This window comes from Canis lupus, chromosome 38 (assembly GCF_048164855.1).
Source record: "Canis lupus baileyi chromosome 38, mCanLup2.hap1, whole genome shotgun sequence".
Classification (NCBI taxonomy): Eukaryota; Metazoa; Chordata; class Mammalia; order Carnivora; family Canidae; genus Canis; species Canis lupus.
This window is the reverse complement of record NC_132875.1, coordinates 6938483-6956645: the sequence shown is the minus strand read 5'-3', so window position 1 is coordinate 6956645 and position 18163 is coordinate 6938483. Positions and strand designations below refer to the sequence as shown.

General features: G+C 40.0%; 1 protein-coding gene across 1 annotated transcript; it reads right to left on the bottom strand.

The window, feature by feature from the left end:
* Positions 1–11316: 11316 nt before the first annotated feature.
* LOC140627050 (flavin-containing monooxygenase 5-like) lies at positions 11317–17540 on the bottom strand. Its single transcript, XM_072815090.1, has 5 exons — positions 17408–17540; positions 16859–17058; positions 14899–15251; positions 13029–13101; positions 11317–11682 (listed from the first exon to the last, which is right to left on the bottom strand). The coding sequence occupies exons 2-5, from the start codon at positions 16999–17001 to the stop codon at positions 11331–11333; spliced, it is 921 nt and encodes a 306-aa protein (XP_072671191.1). The 5' UTR covers positions 17002–17058; positions 17408–17540; the 3' UTR covers positions 11317–11330.
* Positions 17541–18163: the final 623 nt, after the last annotated feature.

Here is an 18163-nt window from a genome sequence, read left to right as displayed (position 1 = left end):
ATTTAAAAATCAACATAAGGGCACCTGGGTGGCTCAGTTGGTTAAGCATCTGCCTTTGGCTCAGGTCATGATTCCAGGGTCCTGGGAATTGGGCTCCCTGCTCAGTGGGGAGTCTACTTGTCCCTCTGACTCTGCTTCTGCCCCTGCTTGTGCTCTCTCTCTCTCTCTGATAAGTAAATAAAATCTTTAAAAAATCTATATAAAATATATCTATTTCTTCCCCTTTTCTCCAAGGATCAGTGTTCTGTCCCTAAAAGATATTTATCAAGAGCAAGAGCTTGTGTTCTTTGCGTTGAATTATTGTGTGTAAGTGAGTCGTATATAGTCCCTGGTGAGCGAAAAGCTGAAACAGTTGTTAGGAAATCTGAAGAAAGTTACCACGGTGAGGGACTAGAGGAACAGTAGGTGAAGTCTTATGAAATAAATCTGAGAACTCAGCTTAACAGTTGGAGGAAAGAGAAAATACAGGATCACAGAGGGACAACATAAGACATAAAGGTTGGAGTGCCTGGGACTTAACATAGCTAAGCCCAGCCAGTGGAATCACCTCCTCTCAGCTCTGGGACTTGCAGGGTCTTGACATCATCAGATTACTCAGACAAACCCTTGTTCCTCTCAGAACTCTCTTGACTCTTGAGTAATTCTCTGTTGCTCAACAATTGTTTAACATAACACTTGTATTTCCTTCTGGATCATAAGTGGATTATGATATATCCAGGGAAGGTTTGTGGCGATTATGTAATTACAAAGATCACTTTCAAGTCATATGAGGCTAACATGCTCTGTAAAAGGGACTGACAGTCATGCAAAGTCACATATGTGATTCTAGTGAAGCAAAATGCACAGCATGCAATTCAGGGCAATGGTTGGAATTCACTGGGCCTGTCACCAGAAAAAAGCTGGCCAAGTGGCCAAGTCTTGGTAGTTAAGTTGAATGGCACTTCCACAAAGGTATGCATTTTGGTCTATTTTCTCAGTGAGTCTTACAAAAAGATGGAAATGGAAGAAGATGGAGATGTAGTCAGGAGAGGTGGCTACTCTTTGAGCATTTTCCGTGCATGTACTTTACCATATGTGTATGCACTGTGTGAAAGTCAACTTTTAATAACCCAAGTGAACAGCAACACACCCATCCCACATCAGTGACCTTGAGGCCAAGTTTTCCTTACTGCATCTCCTAAGTCCTGCTCTCTTCACATTCCATGTCTGTATATATGTTTGCTCTCTATCTTGTATTAATTCAACTTTGCTCTGTGAATCTGTATTCTTGTGCTACTGAAGGTCGTAGGTCTGTCAGCCTTGCCCACTTCTGTCTTCAGTGCCTGGCATGCAGTAAGCATGATGGTTAGTTTTATGCATCAGTTTGTCTAGGTGTGGTGCCCATGGTCAAACACCAGTCCAGATGTTTCTGTGAAGGTATTTTTTTAGATGTGATTAGAATTTAAGTCAGTAGACTTTGAGTAGGAGATTGCTCTTTATTTTATCTGTGGGCCTCATCTAACCAGTTGAAGACCTTAAGAGGACAGACTAAAGTCCCCCAGGAAGGAATGAATTTTGCCTTTAGACTGTCTTTAGACTCAAGACTATCACATTCTCTCTTTCTTGGGTCTCCATTCTGCCTGCAAATTTCAGACTTGCCAGCCTCCACAATCACATGAGCTATTCCTTTATAATTGATTTCTCTCTGCCTCTGTGTTTCTTTATATATAGATATCTATCTAGATCTGTTTATCTCTCTACTTATATTCTACTGGTTCTGTTTCTCTGAACAGAGAACCTTGGCTAATATATACAGTGGACATTCAATAAATATTTGTGAGAGGAATAAATAGGAGGGGGGTGGGGATGTGTCACAGTCTTGCTTTTTTCCAATAAACAAATTGTCCAAGAGTGTTGGGGAAGGATAGTCAACATTAAGACACCATTTCATGATACTAATTACCTGGGGGAACTCATGGATGTATACACCATCTTTCATAGATGTTCTAAAACTTAGCAGTGGATTGAAATATGTGTAATGGATACATGGGCTCTTTTTTTCGATGACCCAGATGTATTAGAGGAACTGATTTCTTCCAGAGCATGTAAGCTCACTTTAACTTTAGTGGAGAATTCCCTTCAAACTAGGATAGAGCCCTCCAACCCATTAAAAGAGAGGAGCATATATTGCAGATAGGTGAGCTATGATGTTTTCAGATTGTAGTTTAAAAAGTTTAATCCAATATAAGAATAGTGTAAAGATGGAGAAAAATTGCATTTACCTAATTTAAAGAAACACTTTATATAAAGTATTTTGGTTTAATGATGTTGTTAAGGTCTTATGTATGTTGTAAATGCATGCTATTCATAATTCCCTAAAATTTTTCATATGTTCAACCAAGAGATCCCTGGGTGGCGCAGCGGTTTAGCGCCTGCCTTTGGCCCAGGGCGCGATCCTGGAGACCCAGGATCGAATCCCACATCGGGCTCCCGGTGCATGGAGCCTGCTTCTCCCTCTGCCTATGTCTCTGCCTCTCTCTCTCTCTCTGTGTGACTATCATAAATAAATAAAAATTAAAAAAAAATTCATTCCAGCATTATCAAACACTGTGTCCACAGTATTGTGTTGTGGGGTTTACTCAAATACCAGTCTTTGAAAGGAGGCAAATTAGATATTGAATAATTGGTTTAGATAGGAAGAACAACTATTATCTAACCTTCATGATTATAAAGGAAGAATTATGATTTGGGAAATTAAATAAGCCTCTACCTTAAGCAGAGTATTATGTAGTTTAAAAAGAAATTGAAAAAAAAAAGTGAATTGTTCTACTCTGAGCTCATTTTCCTTTTCATTAACACACAGGAATTTTCTATATACTTAGTGAAGGCTGACATTTCATCCCACTTTATTAATATTATAATAATTGTTTATTTCTATTTGTATTCTATATCTTAGTCTATCCTTCATTGTCTAATGTAGAGGTCAGTCAACTTTTTATTTTGTAAAGAGGCAGGTAAATATTTTAGGCTTTGTGGGCCATACGGTTTCTGTTAATATTCCACAGAAAACCACCATGGACAGTACATAAACAGATGGGCATGGTTGAGTTCCAATAAAACTTTATTTATAAAAGTCAAAAGTGGACTGGGCTGGATTTGGCCTATGAGACATAGTTTGCTGTTCCTTGGTCTAACCTTTTGTGTCATTTGTTTTATCATCTGTAGTTAGACTTTGTCTTATTCAATCAGTTTGAGAGTTTATTTATTTATTTTTTTAAAAGATTTTATTTATTTATTCACGTGAGACACACACAGAGAGAGAGAGAGGCAGAGACACAGGCAGAGGGAGAAGCAGGCTCCATGCAGGAAGCCTGATGTGGGACTCGATCCTGGGTCTCCAGGACCATGCCCTGGGCTGAAAGCAGGTGCTTAACCACTGAGCCACCCGGGCATCCCAGTTTGAGAGTTTAACCCATTTACATTTATTTTCAAAAGTGATAAGTTGGACTTTATTTCCATCATTGTGGTTTTTGGCTTCCATTTTTTAAGGTATCCATGTTTATCCTTACTATATAGACAATGCTGTCTTTGCTTCTTTCTCCTCTGGTATTTAGAAAGTTGTATTTATTGTTTTTGGTTTTACTGGTGAAAGTTTTTGGAAGTATTCTGTAACCTATTCCTGTGTCCAGGTCATCAGGACTGTTCAAACATGTTCTAGTTCTCAGAGTTCCTGGGAAACTCTTCTACCTAATGGTGATAGGATTGTGCTTTTCTTCTTGAAAGTCAGGTGTGCCCAGTAATATGCCAGTGGTGGTGACACATGCCACTTTTAGGAAGTAATTGAATAATGAATGCCCAATTTACCATGTTCACTCTCATGTGTCAACAATTTTGGAAGCAGGGATGAGCAGAGATGGAGCTTCTTCTACCAGCCTGGGTCCCTGATTGACTATGATGTGTGGAACCCTCCTGCTGACCTTGCCACAATATACATTGAAATAAACATTTGTGATTCTGAGCTGATGAGACTTGGGGACTGTTTGAATGACAGCAAAATCTGTCATCCTGAGTGATAAACTGATACCTCGAAATATGATGCTGCCATGCCAAAACTCAAGGAAAACATTAATGATCCAAATTAGAGCCGAGACTTTCGGTTAAATGGTCACCCGTGATGACTTGGAATGCATGTCATGAAGCAACTTCGAATTCTAAAGAGGGGTCAGCAAACTGCGGCCCACAGGCTGAAATTTGGCCTGTTCTCTGTTTTCATACAACCCGCAAGCCAAGAATGGTTTTTACATTTTCATATGATTGAAAAAAAGTCAAAAGAAAAATACCATTTCACAATATGTGCAAATGATATGCAATTCAAATTTCAGTGCCCATAAATAAAGTTTTCCTGGAACACAGCCATACTCATCCATGTCATTACTGTCTGGCTGTCTTCGAGCTATAGCAGCCGAGCTTAGTACTTGCTGCAGGACTGTGGCCTGCAGAGGTACAATATTGCCTATCCCAACCTTTATGGAAAGTTTGCTGTCTCTTGCATTAGAACCTAGAGAAAAGGTTAGAAAACAATGTTAGGAATGGTGATATTGTGATTTATAAGAAATATATATTTGGTTTCCATCCCCTGCACAGAGTTCCTCAAATCCTTGGCATTTTCCAAGAGATGAGAGTGATAAAGTATCTTTTGTTATGTTAATGGAGTGACTTAGCCCGCTTTTAAGGATGGGGCTGGTTGCCAGGGCAACCAACCCCGCATAGAAGGTTGGGACTCTCCTTTCCACCCCCTAATTTCCAGAGAGGTTCTGGAGGTTGGATCAGCCACCAATGGCCAATGATTTAATCAATCATGCCTTTGTAACAAGGCCTCTGTAAAAATCCAAAGGATGGTGTTCCTAGAGCTTCCAGGTTGTAAACCGGAACCCCTCCACTTGCCAGCGCAACAGGCCCCAAACTCCACAAGGACAGATGCTCCGTTGTTCAGGAACTCTCCCTATGTATCTCTTCATCTGGCTGTTGGAACTGTTTTCCGAGTTCTGTGAGTCACTCTAGCAAATTAATCAAAGCCAGGGAGAAGGTCTTGGAATCTTTGATTTATAGAGTCAGAAGCACAGACAAACCGGACTTGTGATTGGCATCTGAAGTAGGGGCAAGGTTGTGTGACTGCGCCCATGAGGATCTCATGTCGTCTCTTAATAAGATAGGGTCAGAATTTCATTGAATTGTAGGACACCCCCTGGTGTCAGAGAATTGCTTATTGTGTCAGAGAATTGTTGTGGGGAGAATCCCCACCTTGGAATTGGGGAGTGTAGAAACAGGAATGTGTGTTGATTGCTCTTAGTTGGTTCAGTACCGTAAGAAAGGAACAAGCACAGAAAAGAACTGGCCAGTTAGCAAGCAAGAATAAGAGGAATAAAAAAAATTTAAAAGTTGGGGATTGGAAAAGGCAACTGCTGCTTAATCCAATAAATAAATTATAAAACTGGGAAGACCTTTGAGTGACCAAGGCTGATTAAAACTCAGTCTTGGGAGGCATCAAATTAAGGGGAGAGCCATCCCACTCATTGTTAAAACCTCTGAGTGGATTAAAGTGTCAAGATCCAGCCTTGGCAGTGGTGCTCAGTAAATCCTTTCAATTGAGCAGACGAGCTTGCAATCCACTTAAGATGGGGTGGAGAAAGAGAAAAGAGAGACAGAGGACGCAGGGGTGTGTGTGGGTGTGGGGAGGCAAAGAAATACAGCAAGCTGGCTCTTGGTACTTGCAGCTGGCAAGAACTGAAGAGATAAGCAAAGGTTTGAGAGAGTTGTGCTGTCAAAAGAACCATCTGCCTAAATGAAAACAGACTGGGACAGTTTGAGATAAAATGACGGTTGGACTCCCAGCCATCTATGGGTGTAGACAATAGACAAGAAAAGCTGCTTAGTCAGGAAGGAAGACAGAGTCCCTAAAGCCCGTGTCAGGTATGGCCAAGGAGAAGACCCTAACAAGCAAACTGCCAGGGGGTACAGAGAACAGCAAACTACCAGAAGGTGCCATGAAAGCTAAAGAAGAAACATTCCCCACCCCCAGTGGTATCTCAGAGTCACCGCAGTGTGGTTACAAGGAAAGATTTTGAGCAGTCCTTAGTAAGACTGGTAAATTAGCACAAGCTTAGTCTCTCTCTCTTCATCTCCATCCCAACTTGTCTTAACAAAATGTGACATTTTAGATCAGGTTTCCATTCCTATTTTATATTATTTTTTAGTTTATTTATTTATTTACTTATTTATTTAGATTTTTATTATATATTTGAGGGAGAGGGAGAGTTCAAGTGTGTGTGCGAGATAGGGGGAGCAGAGGAGGAGGGAGAAGGACAAGCAGACCTCACACTGAGCACAGAGCCCAGCATGGGGGCTCAGGGCCCTTATCTCAGGACCATGAGACCAAGACCCTGAAACCAAGAGTCAGATGCTCGAGCCACTGAGCCACCCAGGTGCCCCTTAAGTTTATTTATTTACTTAAGAAATCTCAATACCTCAGGTGGGGCTCAGGTATTGAGGTATTCAGGACCCTGAGATAAAGAGTTGCGTGCTCTGGGGCACCTGATCTGAGTCAGCCAGGCACCCCAACAGTGTTATTTTTTAAAACCATGGTCATTATGTAACTTGTTTTTCCAGAAAACAGTGTTGACATTTGTGTTCAGTATTGTACTCTGAACCGAAGTCATTATGAAACATTTCTATGTTTAGATGGTTTCAGAGAATAATTTCAGTCTAATGTCGTGATTTCTTTATTTCTGAGCTCTTGATTCTCTTCAATTCTTTCAGTAATTTCTTCAGGAAAAGTGAGGGAACAGTGACTGGGCAACTGTATTGATTCAGGCACAATATGGAACTCTTAGAGTTCTAGGGTTTTTAATCTCTACACCTGGCAGTGACTCAGTGTACAGCCTCAGGCCAGACAGCTTAACATATCTGCTTCATTTCTTGGAAATGAAAGGATATTAAAAACTTTCTGACCTCTGAAGGATTTTGTACAAAGTATTATCTGATGTCAAAAATTATAGTATACATGCAATTACTGTTTCTTTGAAATTGACACCATCAAAGATCCAGGATAAGCATAGGGCAAGAAACACATTTCAAAAGTTATTTCCATTGGCACTGAACCCCTCCAGCGTATTTGGGTTTAGTGGAACTTGATCGTTCAGGTATAAGTATTTGCTGTGAGCCTTGATTGAGCTCTGAGGTAGGTGTTACATATGTAGAGGCTGATAGAGTAGGGTGTTTTGTAGCCACTCATGGGCCCACTGGCACCAGGCCTCAGAAAGGATTGTCCGTGACCAAGAAGAATCTCTCCCTAGGTCTTTCTTTTTTTTTTTTTTTTTCCCTAGGTCTTTCAGATGAGGTTAAAACAGAGAACACCTCTGTGGGTCACTTAAAGAGGGTGCTGGGCTGGTTCTCCCAAGGGTCCCTGTGGGTCTGGTATCTGCCGTTCTATATCTGTCTATGCAACTGCTCCAGGATGAATGAGCAGAAGCTGCCATTTTTTCTAAAAACCATACTTTGACATTCTTGGCGGAATTCACTTCCCATGAACATATTAAATGGTTTCAGAGTTAATCACATGGTTATAGCTGTCACAGGACAATGGCTCTCAAATGGTGGCCCCCAGATAGCAGCAGCAACATTGTCTTGGGATTCGTTAGAGATGCCAGTTCTTGGCCTCACGCTAGAACTACCAAATTATAATCTCTGGGGACAGAATGCAGTAATCTGTATTCTCACAAGCTCTCTAGAAGAATCTGGTGCACGCTGAAATTTGAGAACTACTGTTGAAGGAGATCATTTGTCAGGAGGCCAGACCAGAACTACTAAAACAGCGTTTGTATCAGATGTTAATTTGGATCCCAGTATGGCATTTCTGGGTTAATAAAATGAAAAAAAACTTTAATAAAAATGGAATATTTGAGGAGGTTGAAAAGCAAACAAACAAAACACCACAAAATGGAAAATTTTAGGAGGTAGGAAAACAAAACAAACTAAACAAATAAAACACACAAAAAAATGGAAAATTTCACTTCACTTATAACCTTTTTATGTCAGCTAAAGAGTTGAGTTTGGTTCAAAGAACCAATAATGAATGACAATTAGTTTTAATAGGGAATGATGTCTAGACCTGCCTTTGAGAAGTTTAACTCCGCTGGCTCTTTAGGAGATAGCATGATGCGTGGTGGAAGCTGGATGCAGGGTAGGGACATGAGAAATTCTGGTTCCGGTCCAGATGAACCAAGGGAGTGGGGGTAGGTGTGGGGGGCAGAAGTTCCTCCATTTCTGTCTCCAAAACACCTCTTTGGGCTCATTTCTGTCATGCACTCTTGCATACCCTGTGCTAGCATTCTAGGCTGCTCACTCCTCCATTGCATAATTGATGTCCTTCTCTTTTCCCAGAAATAAACTCTTAGGCATCCTTCGAGATCCAAGTCTATTTTCCCTGTCTTTGTGGTTCCTTCCTCACTTCTTCCCCTTCTCTGAGTTCTTTGCTCTGTCTTCTGTATTCCCACAGCACTGGTTCATATATTTGCTATAGACAGATGCATCAATGTTCAAATGTTATTCGTCTGTTCAGGTGGTTACTTTTTCTATTAAATTTTGAGCTCTTTGAGAATAGGGACAATATCCATTTGTTTATTTATTAAACGAATCTTTTTTAAGCTCCTAGTTTGTGCCAGCAACTGTTTGACAGAATAGGGAAAGTCTGCTATGTGGAAGAGGGAGATAGAGAAATAGGTAACAGAGTCACAGTTAAAATGTATTATGATGGCGAGAAAACTAAAGCAAGATAAGGAAGATGGGAATTGCTATTTTATGTAGTCAGGTAAGATCTCACTTCAAAAAAAAAAAAGGAACCAGAGGCACGAGGCACATGGACGGCTCAGTGGTTAAGTGGCTGACTCTTGAGTTTGGCTTGGGTCATGATCTCAGGGTACTGGGATCAATTGCCTAGCTGCCTTTAATAGAGAGTCTGTTTGGGATTCTCTCTCACTCTCTTCCTATGCCCACCCTCCCCACCCCCCAAAATAAATAAATAAATCTTAAAAGAAAAGGAGATGTCTCGTGGCACTATTGGTCGGGCATCTGACTCTTGGTTTCAGCTCAGGTCATGATCTCAAGGTCATGAGATCAAGCCCCGCATCGGGCACTATCAGCAGGGAGTCTGCTTGGGGTTCTCTCTCTCTGCCCCTCCCCCTGCTCTCCCTCTCTCTAAAAATAAATAAATAAATTTTTAAAAAATTAAAAAGAAAAAAGAACCAAACCTTGCAAACCTGCAAACAAAAAAGCTCACAGTTTTGCCTAATGGAATATGATATACACAACAAAAAGAGAAAGGTCTCACTTAAAAAGATGACATTTGAGCAAAGACCTGAAGGAGGTGAAGGAGTGAGCTTTTTGGATATGTAGGAGGAGAAGAGTTCCAGGAAAAGAAACAGCAAGTGCAATGACCGTGGAGGGAGAGTAGGATTGGTCTGTTTAAGGAATGAACATGGAAGAGAGCAGTGGTGGGGAGATCAGAGAAGCAGTGGGGAAGTACGTCATGAAAGGACTGGTAGGATTGTTAGGATTTAGCCATTACTCTGAGTGACAGGGAAGTCACTGGCAATTTTGGCTATGTCATAATCTGGTTTATGTTTTAAACATATCATTTGGCTGCTCTAATGAGAATAAACCACAAAGAGTAGGGGTGAAGCAAGGAGTATGATGAGGAGACTGTTATAATGATAAAAACAAAAGATGGTGGCAGTGGTGGAGGTGATGAGAAGTGGTGATTCTGGATTTACTTTGAAGGTATTAAGATTTGCTGTTCGACTAGATATGGGATATGAAAGAGAAGAATCGAGAGCCTTGAAAAAAGGAAGCCCATTTACACGCTTGGTAGGAGTATAAATCAGTATGGCCTTTGTAGGAAACAGGATGGAGGTTCCCCCCAAAATTAAAAATAGAGCTCCCATATAGAGGATCAGCAATCCCACTTGTGACTACATATCCAAAGGAAATGAAAACGGAATCTTAAAGAGGTATCTGCACTCCCAAGTTTATCACAGTGCCCATCACAAAGCCAGGATAGGGAAGCACCCTAAGTGTTCATGAAGGGATAAAGATGAAGGGATAAAGAAAATATGGTGCGTGTATATACATATAATTGAATATTATTCAGCCTTAGAAAAGGGGATCCTGCCATTTGTGACCTAATGGGTGAAACTGGAGGATATTGTGCTAAATGAGATAAACCAGACACAGAAAGACAAATACTGCATTATCTCACTTGTATGTGGAATTATGAAACATTGAGCTCTCAGAATCAGAACAGAATAGAAGAGTGGTCACCAGGGGCTGATGGTTGGGGGGAAATGGGGAGCTGTTGGTCAAAGGAACAAAGATTTAGTTATAAGATGAATAAGTTCTGGAGATCTAATATACAGTATGGTGACTCTAGTTAATAATACTGTATTACTGAATTATTAAATATTTTATTGAATTTCATACTATTGAAATTTGCTAAAAGGATAGATCTTTAGTGTTCTCAGTTCAAAAATAAATGTGTTGATGTGTGATGATGGATATGTTAATTACCATGGTTATGGTAATCATTTCACCATATATATATATATATACATATACATATACATATATATAACTTTTTCCTCTCACATTCCCCTACATGTTTTTATAGAATTTTGTATGTTTACTGTAGAATTCATGTTTCGATAGTTTTAAGAGAACACAAAATTATGTACATTTCCTGACTTATATTATTCTTTCTTTTTTCCTCCGTGGCAATCTCCATCTCCTAAAATACCCTCAAAAATCCCTGATAAACCCATGCACAAGTACTCTGTTACCTCCACATCCATGATTCTATAGAAGGTGACCCTAGAAGAGAAGGTTTCTGATGAAGACTTTGTCCCTTCTTAGCTATTCAAGATTGTTTGAAGAGATACTTTTTCCTAGGCTGTGCTTTCCATGCAAAATCAAGAATTTGCCAATTGCAAACAGCTGACAAACCATGTGTTTACTATAAAGGGAGGGCCTAGGAGAACTTGGCATAACGGAGAACATCTGTCACATTATGGAAATTAACTTTACACTTCCAAAGCAAAGTTTCATACAAGCCACTTCATTTGAAATCTCTGTTGAAGAAAAATCTCCAGTTTGGCCAAGATACTCACGCAAGAGAATTTTTGGAATTATCAGATAATTTATTGTACTGGTCTAGTCTGAACTGAGGGATAAACACTTGCACATGCCTGTCTCTTAATTAGTGTGTGTCACTCTTCGACTCTAATGGACTAACGATCATAGGATTATCCTTTAATAATGATTAAAGTGAGAACAAAGAGAAGAACAGCACAGATACTTTTAAGCCAAAATGGCACAGAGTATGGGGGCTGGTCATGGCTGAGGGTACGAGTCCTCAGTGGCTTGATGATCCGCTCTCTCTGGGTCAGGATGGCTCTCCGGGCCCCAGCCCACTTCCCTGGCCCCTGCAGGCGGTACTGGTAAGGCGTGCATGGTCCAAAGAAAATGTCCTTAGCCAGTTTAGGATCCCACAGGAAGAGCGAGAGCAGGTTGGGTTTCACTCCTATCTCAGAGGCAATTTCATCCATGTAATCCACGTACTGCACTCTGCATGTGTCACGAGGATTATTCAGGAATCTGAAATCAGAAGGGAAAAAAAAATTAAAAACCTCAAGTCCGATGACAACTCCCATGCCTCCAAGCACAATTTCCTCTAAACATCAGTGGATCTTGTATGAGGGATAATCTATGGGGAAAAGAATTAATGGCTATTGATAATTTCTTGGTGGTTTCTAACAAAATAGTCAGTCACACACTGTATGTTTCACTCTCAAATCCTTCCAAAGGTCTTGGATAGTGATAGGTGGGTTTCAGGAGATTTTTGTCATATTAATGATATTCTTTCCTGAAATCTTCTGTACTTTGGCCATGCATTTGATTATCATTCAGGATATAATCTCCTTTTGGTAAATTGGTGGGAAATATGAATTGTACAGGCCAGTTATTTAGGTATGTGTGACCTAATTAATTTGATTTTTGGTATTGCTGAAATGCAATCCCTGGCTGACCTTCTTAAACCAGCTACTGCATAAGTGAGTATTTTTAGGATGAACCCTTGATCAAAGAGAACAAGCTGTGACTCTCACACGATGGATTCTCAACAGGTATTTGTTTTTTAGAAATTTATTTCCAACCCCAAAGGTTGAGAATAATTTTCTATTAAGAAGATTTGGTACAACCTCCGAGCCTCTGACTTCATGTCAGAATTTTAATTGGATTCTGTAATGATTTGCCAACTCATTTCTCACATTGATTTATCTTTCCAACTCCTTAGAAGAGTGAACAACCCTTCATTTCATCTTACATTTTTATACACTTTGCACCTCTAAGGCTATGCTATGACATAAATTTATAATTGTATGCTTATCCAGCATTACATGAATTTTAAACACAATTCTAAAGTTTCTGTGTTGAATTATTCTGTATCCATTCTTCCCACAAATATTCCATACATTTATATTATGCTTAAGAAGAAATGAAGAAGTTGATAATTTGAGATCTCATCTAGGCAAAGAGACTCAGGTTCTATGATGAGAAAAATATAAAGAAAAAAAGATTAAAAAAAAGAAAAATATAAAGAATGCTTGATAGGCAAGCAATTCCACCTAACACTCATTCTTTCTTCCTTTCTTTCTTCCTTTCTTTCTTTCCGTCTTTCTTTCTTTCTTTCTTTCTTTCTTTCTTTCTTTCTTTCTTTCTTTCTTTCTCTTCTTTCAGATTTTATTTATTTATTCATGAGAGACACAGAAAGAGGCAGAGACACAGGCAGAAGGAGAAGCAGGCTCCCTGCAAGAGCCCGATGCGGGACTCTATCCAGGGACTCCAGGATCATGCCCTGAGCCTGAGGCAGAGGCTCAACTGCCCAGGCATCCCACCCACCTAAACACTTTCAATTGACTTTCACTAAGAAGCAAGTTTCTTACTCTTTTTCAATTTTTTCTCTCTTCTTTCTTATGTCATCCATCATGCCACTCACCGAAGGTAATTTGTTCAATCCTAGGAAAGAAAGATGATGAGGTTCCAAAAGAAATGAATACCCTGAGTAGAGTCAGTTTGGTAGAGAACACCATGAGTGAGGTAGCACAAGAGTGGGGGAGAGATCCAGGAGTTATTCTGGAATGCCCTCCACTCATTGTTTTATTGGGTGCACATGCCTTACGGATGCAAAAGCATGTCCTCTGATGAGTTTGCATCTTGACTAGCAGACCTCAAAGCCCACAAAAAAGGATGGACTGAAAGGAGTCATACTCTAACTGACAAGATACAAAATAGTGTGTGTGTAGTCCCATTACCCATTCATTCTGGCTGACCTTTAAAGATTTTATTTATTTATTCATGAGAGACACAGAGAGAGAGGCAGAGACATAGGCAGAGGGAGAAGCAGGCTCCCCGCAGGGAGCCTGATGAGGGACTTGATGTTCCAGGAACTTTTTAAAGGAGAAACAAATAAATGAGCAGAATCATTATAATGTGATTAACATAATTTCATAAAGGTAGGGCTTTTTTTTTTAAGATTTTGTTTTTAAGCACACTCTACATCCAACCTCAAACTCACAACCCTGAGACCAAGAGCCAGGCCTCCCATAAAGGTAGGTTTTAAATCTGTTTTCATCAATTCATTCTCAACCTTAGAATTAATGATAGGAGACATCAGGCAGAGGGAGAAGCAGGTATAGGACTTGATCTCGGGACCCCAGGATCATGCCCTGAGCCAAAGGCAGATGCTCATCAACTGAGCCACCCAGGTGCCCCAAATATTCCCATTTTTATAAGTGAGAAAATTATGGAGGTCAGGGAATGTGACAAGATCATGCAGTCAGTACATGGAGGAGCTTGGTTTTAATCCCGGGTTTATCAAAGCTCCTGCTCTTTTAATTGTGCTGTCGTGTTCCTCTGGTTATTCTGTGATTCTGTCATAGTTCTCATAATTCACATAATTTACAATTCATAATTCTGTGACTCTGCCTGTCTTCTTTTTATTTTGAACATGAGAGACAGGCAAAATGCTCCCTTTAATTTGGGCTCATTAAAATAATTCTAGCAACATTGGGAAGTAGAATAGTTATTATTTCCCATCTATGCTTCAGGTTGAAACCTTTCTTCTTACTGCCCTCACTTCCTATACTATATCCTGCCCTGAAGTGCTCTAAAGAATTCTTTGCCAATAACTTGTCATTTGACGATAGCTCCCCCACCCCCACTTGTGCTCTCTCTCTAATATAAATAAATAAATCTTTAAAAAAAAAATCCCTCTGTGACCTGGCCCCTGCCTACATCTCTGAACTTATTTCCTACCACTTGTCCTCTCCGAGTAGTCTAGCTACACTGGGTTCCTTGCTCTTCCTTGAATAAATCATGCTCATTCCAGCCTTTGAACTTGGTGTTTCTTCTGCAAGAATGTTATTATTTTTTTTTTAAGATTTCACTTATTTATTCATGAGAGACACAGACAGAGGGAGCAGCAGACTCTGTAGGGAGGCCGATGTGGGACTTGATCCCAGGACTCTAGGATCATGACCTGAGTCGAAGGCAGATGCCCAACCACTGAGCCACCCGGGTGCCCCTAGAATGTCATTCTCATCTTAGATATTTATATATTTAATCTTCATTTTCATATCAGAACCCTACAGGTTAAATAGCTATCAAACCCTAAAGTAACAAATACTCAAGTGGCACAATTTTGGATACTGTAAAGGTTAACTTCAGACATATTTTGCAGCAGAAGAGCTTCACAATGTCTGTGAAGTCACACTATCTCGATGGCCTTCTCTAACTACACAGGTCAGCTCATACCCTTGAATACGCGGACAGCCCATCGACTCTGGAGCTCTGATGTGGGTATGGTGGCTCCCACTGGCTGGAGGATGCCGATGAAAGCTAGGGATGGTTTCTCTAGTTGAGGAGGAAAGACAAATTTAAACATGGAGCGTTGGCTGTCCAGAACTGTTGAATTATTTTCCAAAAAGGGGAAAGAGAAAGTAGTGTATCCTGTGGCAAAAATGATAACATCGAGGTCCTCTTCTGTGCCATCTTCAAAGATGGCAGATGTCTCCGTGAACTCTCTCACATTTGGTTTTATCAGAATTCTTCCAGATATTATGTGATTGGGTAGATCATCACTGAAAGTAGCCTGATGGCTCAGAAATCTGGAGAATAAAAATTAAAATCCAGGAAAATTAATGTGTCTTTTTAGAAATGAGCTCAGAAAATGCTTCAAATGTTTTTTAGTTGAGCTAAGGAAAAAAAGACTTACATTTTGGTTTTAGAAAAGATTTCTTTTACTCAATACTTTTTCTGAATTATTTACTGAATAAACATTCTGTATTTATTAGACTGCCAATAACATTTACTTAATGCTTATTACATGCAAAGGGAAGATTTCAAAACGTGGTAATAAAAGTTATACCAATGGTAATATTGATATCTAACTTCTTTAAAACAATTTTTTGGGGGAGAGATTGTTAAGAGCAGTTGGTGTAAGTGTTCATAATAGAACAGGAAAATCAGATCACGTTCTGATTTCCATCTATTTTAGAACCTAAATACCATCTTTATAAATTTTACTGACATTATTTAATACTGTTAGTAGGTCTCCGATTCCACCTCTGACCTCCCACAATTTCTCTTCCACTTAGCAGCCTGAGTGATCCTTTTAAAATGTAGAGTTATATCCTGATGGGTTTCTGTTTCACTAAAAATGAAACCCAAAGCTATGACCATGCTGTAGCCCTAAAAATCCCTCTGAGGGTGCTTGGGTGGCTCAGTCAGTTGAGTGACTCTTGATTTTGGCTCAGGTTATGATCTCAGGGTTGTGAGATCAAGCCCTGAGTCTGGCTCTGTGCTCAGTGGGGAGTCTGCTTGAAATTCTTTCTCTCACTCTGCTCCTTCCCCCACCTCCACATGTGCTCTCTCTCTAATATAAATAAATAAATCTTTTAAAAAAATCCCTCTGTGACCTGGCCTCTGCCTACATCCCTGAACTTATTTCCTACCACTTGCCCTCTCCTAGTAGTCAAGCTACACTGGGTTCCTTGCTCTTCCTTGAATAAATTATGCTCATTCCAGCCTTTGAACTTGGTGTTTCTTCTGCAAGAATGTTATTTTTTTTTTAAGATTTCATTTATTTATTTTTGAGAGACACAGACAGAGGGAGAAGCAGACTCTATAGGGAAGCCGATGTGGAACTCGATCCCAGGACCCTGGGTCATGACCGGAGTCAAAGGCAGATGCCCAACCACTGAGCCACCTGGGCGCCCCTAGAATGTCATTCTCATCTTAGATATTCTCTCAGGACTCACCTCCTCACATCTTTCAGGTCTGCATTCATATGCTTTTTCATCATGTGAGTATTCCAGAACTATCTCATCTAAAAAAGATTCCTCTCCCCAACTCTGTTTACTATTTCTTCATAGCACATATTGCTCCATGTCATTACATTATGTATTGACTAGTTGGTTTCTCTCCTAATAGAAAGGAGGCCCAGCAAGAGCTAGCACTCTACCTGGCCTTGTCCTTCCACTCCCAGTACCCAGAAACCTACTTGATCATAGTAGGGACCCAGAAATATTTATTAAATTTATGTAGGCTGTACACAGTCAATTTTATGTGCTTCCACATTTATATTTCACAGTGGATAGGTGGATAGGGATTACATTATACCAACATAAAAAGAAAGAAAGAAAGAAAAAATACTTAACTATACCAGGGTTTAAAGGCAGAGACAAAATTACTCTGTAAAAATCCTAGAACATACCTGTGTTGAGGTAGCAAACCATAAACATCATGGTTAAATCGAGCGTTTAATTTATTCTCTGCCCATCTGTTGATTAAGAATGTGGGGTAAAATCTGGTGAGGACAGCATTAAAACGAGTGAAGAGAACAGTGTCCACGGGCATTCCGTTATCCCAGACCCGGTTCCAAATCCACGCACCCCGCCTTGTGCTGAGAAACACCTAGGAGAGAATGCAAATAAATGAAAAATAGATGCCTTGAAATCTAAGAGTTTCCTGTCCCAGTTTTTCAAATGTCTGAATGTAAACATGGAACATACAATCTAAAACAAAACTGTGTGAGGATTTATTCTAATGATGGGCAGACACGGTCCACAGCCCCACATTTGTAGAACAACAAATGAGACGTTTAAATAGGATGGTCTTTGAATCACAGATATCTCTCATTTGGCTCATGAGAAATGGATAAGGACTCTCTTGCTTGTTTTCAAAGACAGATTGATAATTAGAGTCACACAAAATTACACATCTGACTTGTTTGCTATAGTCCCAGAGAGCTCCCCAGGCCTACCTCTGGATCTCACTCACTATCCTTCCTCTCCTTTCTCCAAAGCAGTGTTTGATGCCTGCCATCTCTTAAATTGCAAATCCTGGACAAACATGTTGCAGGAAGACTAGAGATCAACAAATTCACACACACCATTCATCTGCCAATTATGATATTACGGAATTTAGAATACTTAGTTAATCTGTATTCCTTGAAATGTAAGTACAGAAGGAATCAGTTGGGGGAGGTATCAAGTGTCAAGTCGGTGAAAAGGAAAAGGAAAGGGATTTAAAGTGGTTCATATTTGTAACTGTAGGCTGAGCTGATGAAGCCTACACTCTCTGGTAAAAATAAGCAATATGGCAGTCATTAAAATTTGAAATATTTATTTTTATTCCATTCTCTTTTCAGAAAATGTATTGCCAAGATGTCTACCAAGAAAACAAGTGTGAAGAGGTCATTAACGATCGGGATTGAAGCAGTGTGTGGGTACACCTGACACATATTTCACACAATGCTGACATCTCAGAGGGCAGTGGACAGGGTAACATCGGGGAAAGAGAATTTTAGGAACCAAACCTGTGAAGCTACGTGACTGAGCTCAATTGCCAAATCAGTTCCAGAATTTCCAATGCCGACCACAACGATTTTCTTCCCCCGAAATTTCTCTGGATTCTTGTATTCCAAGCTGTGAATATATTGACCTTTGAACCTCTTGATTCCTGTGGGCAAGAAAGTATTGCTCCAGACTTGGTCATTATTTCACATTATTTTTTGCAG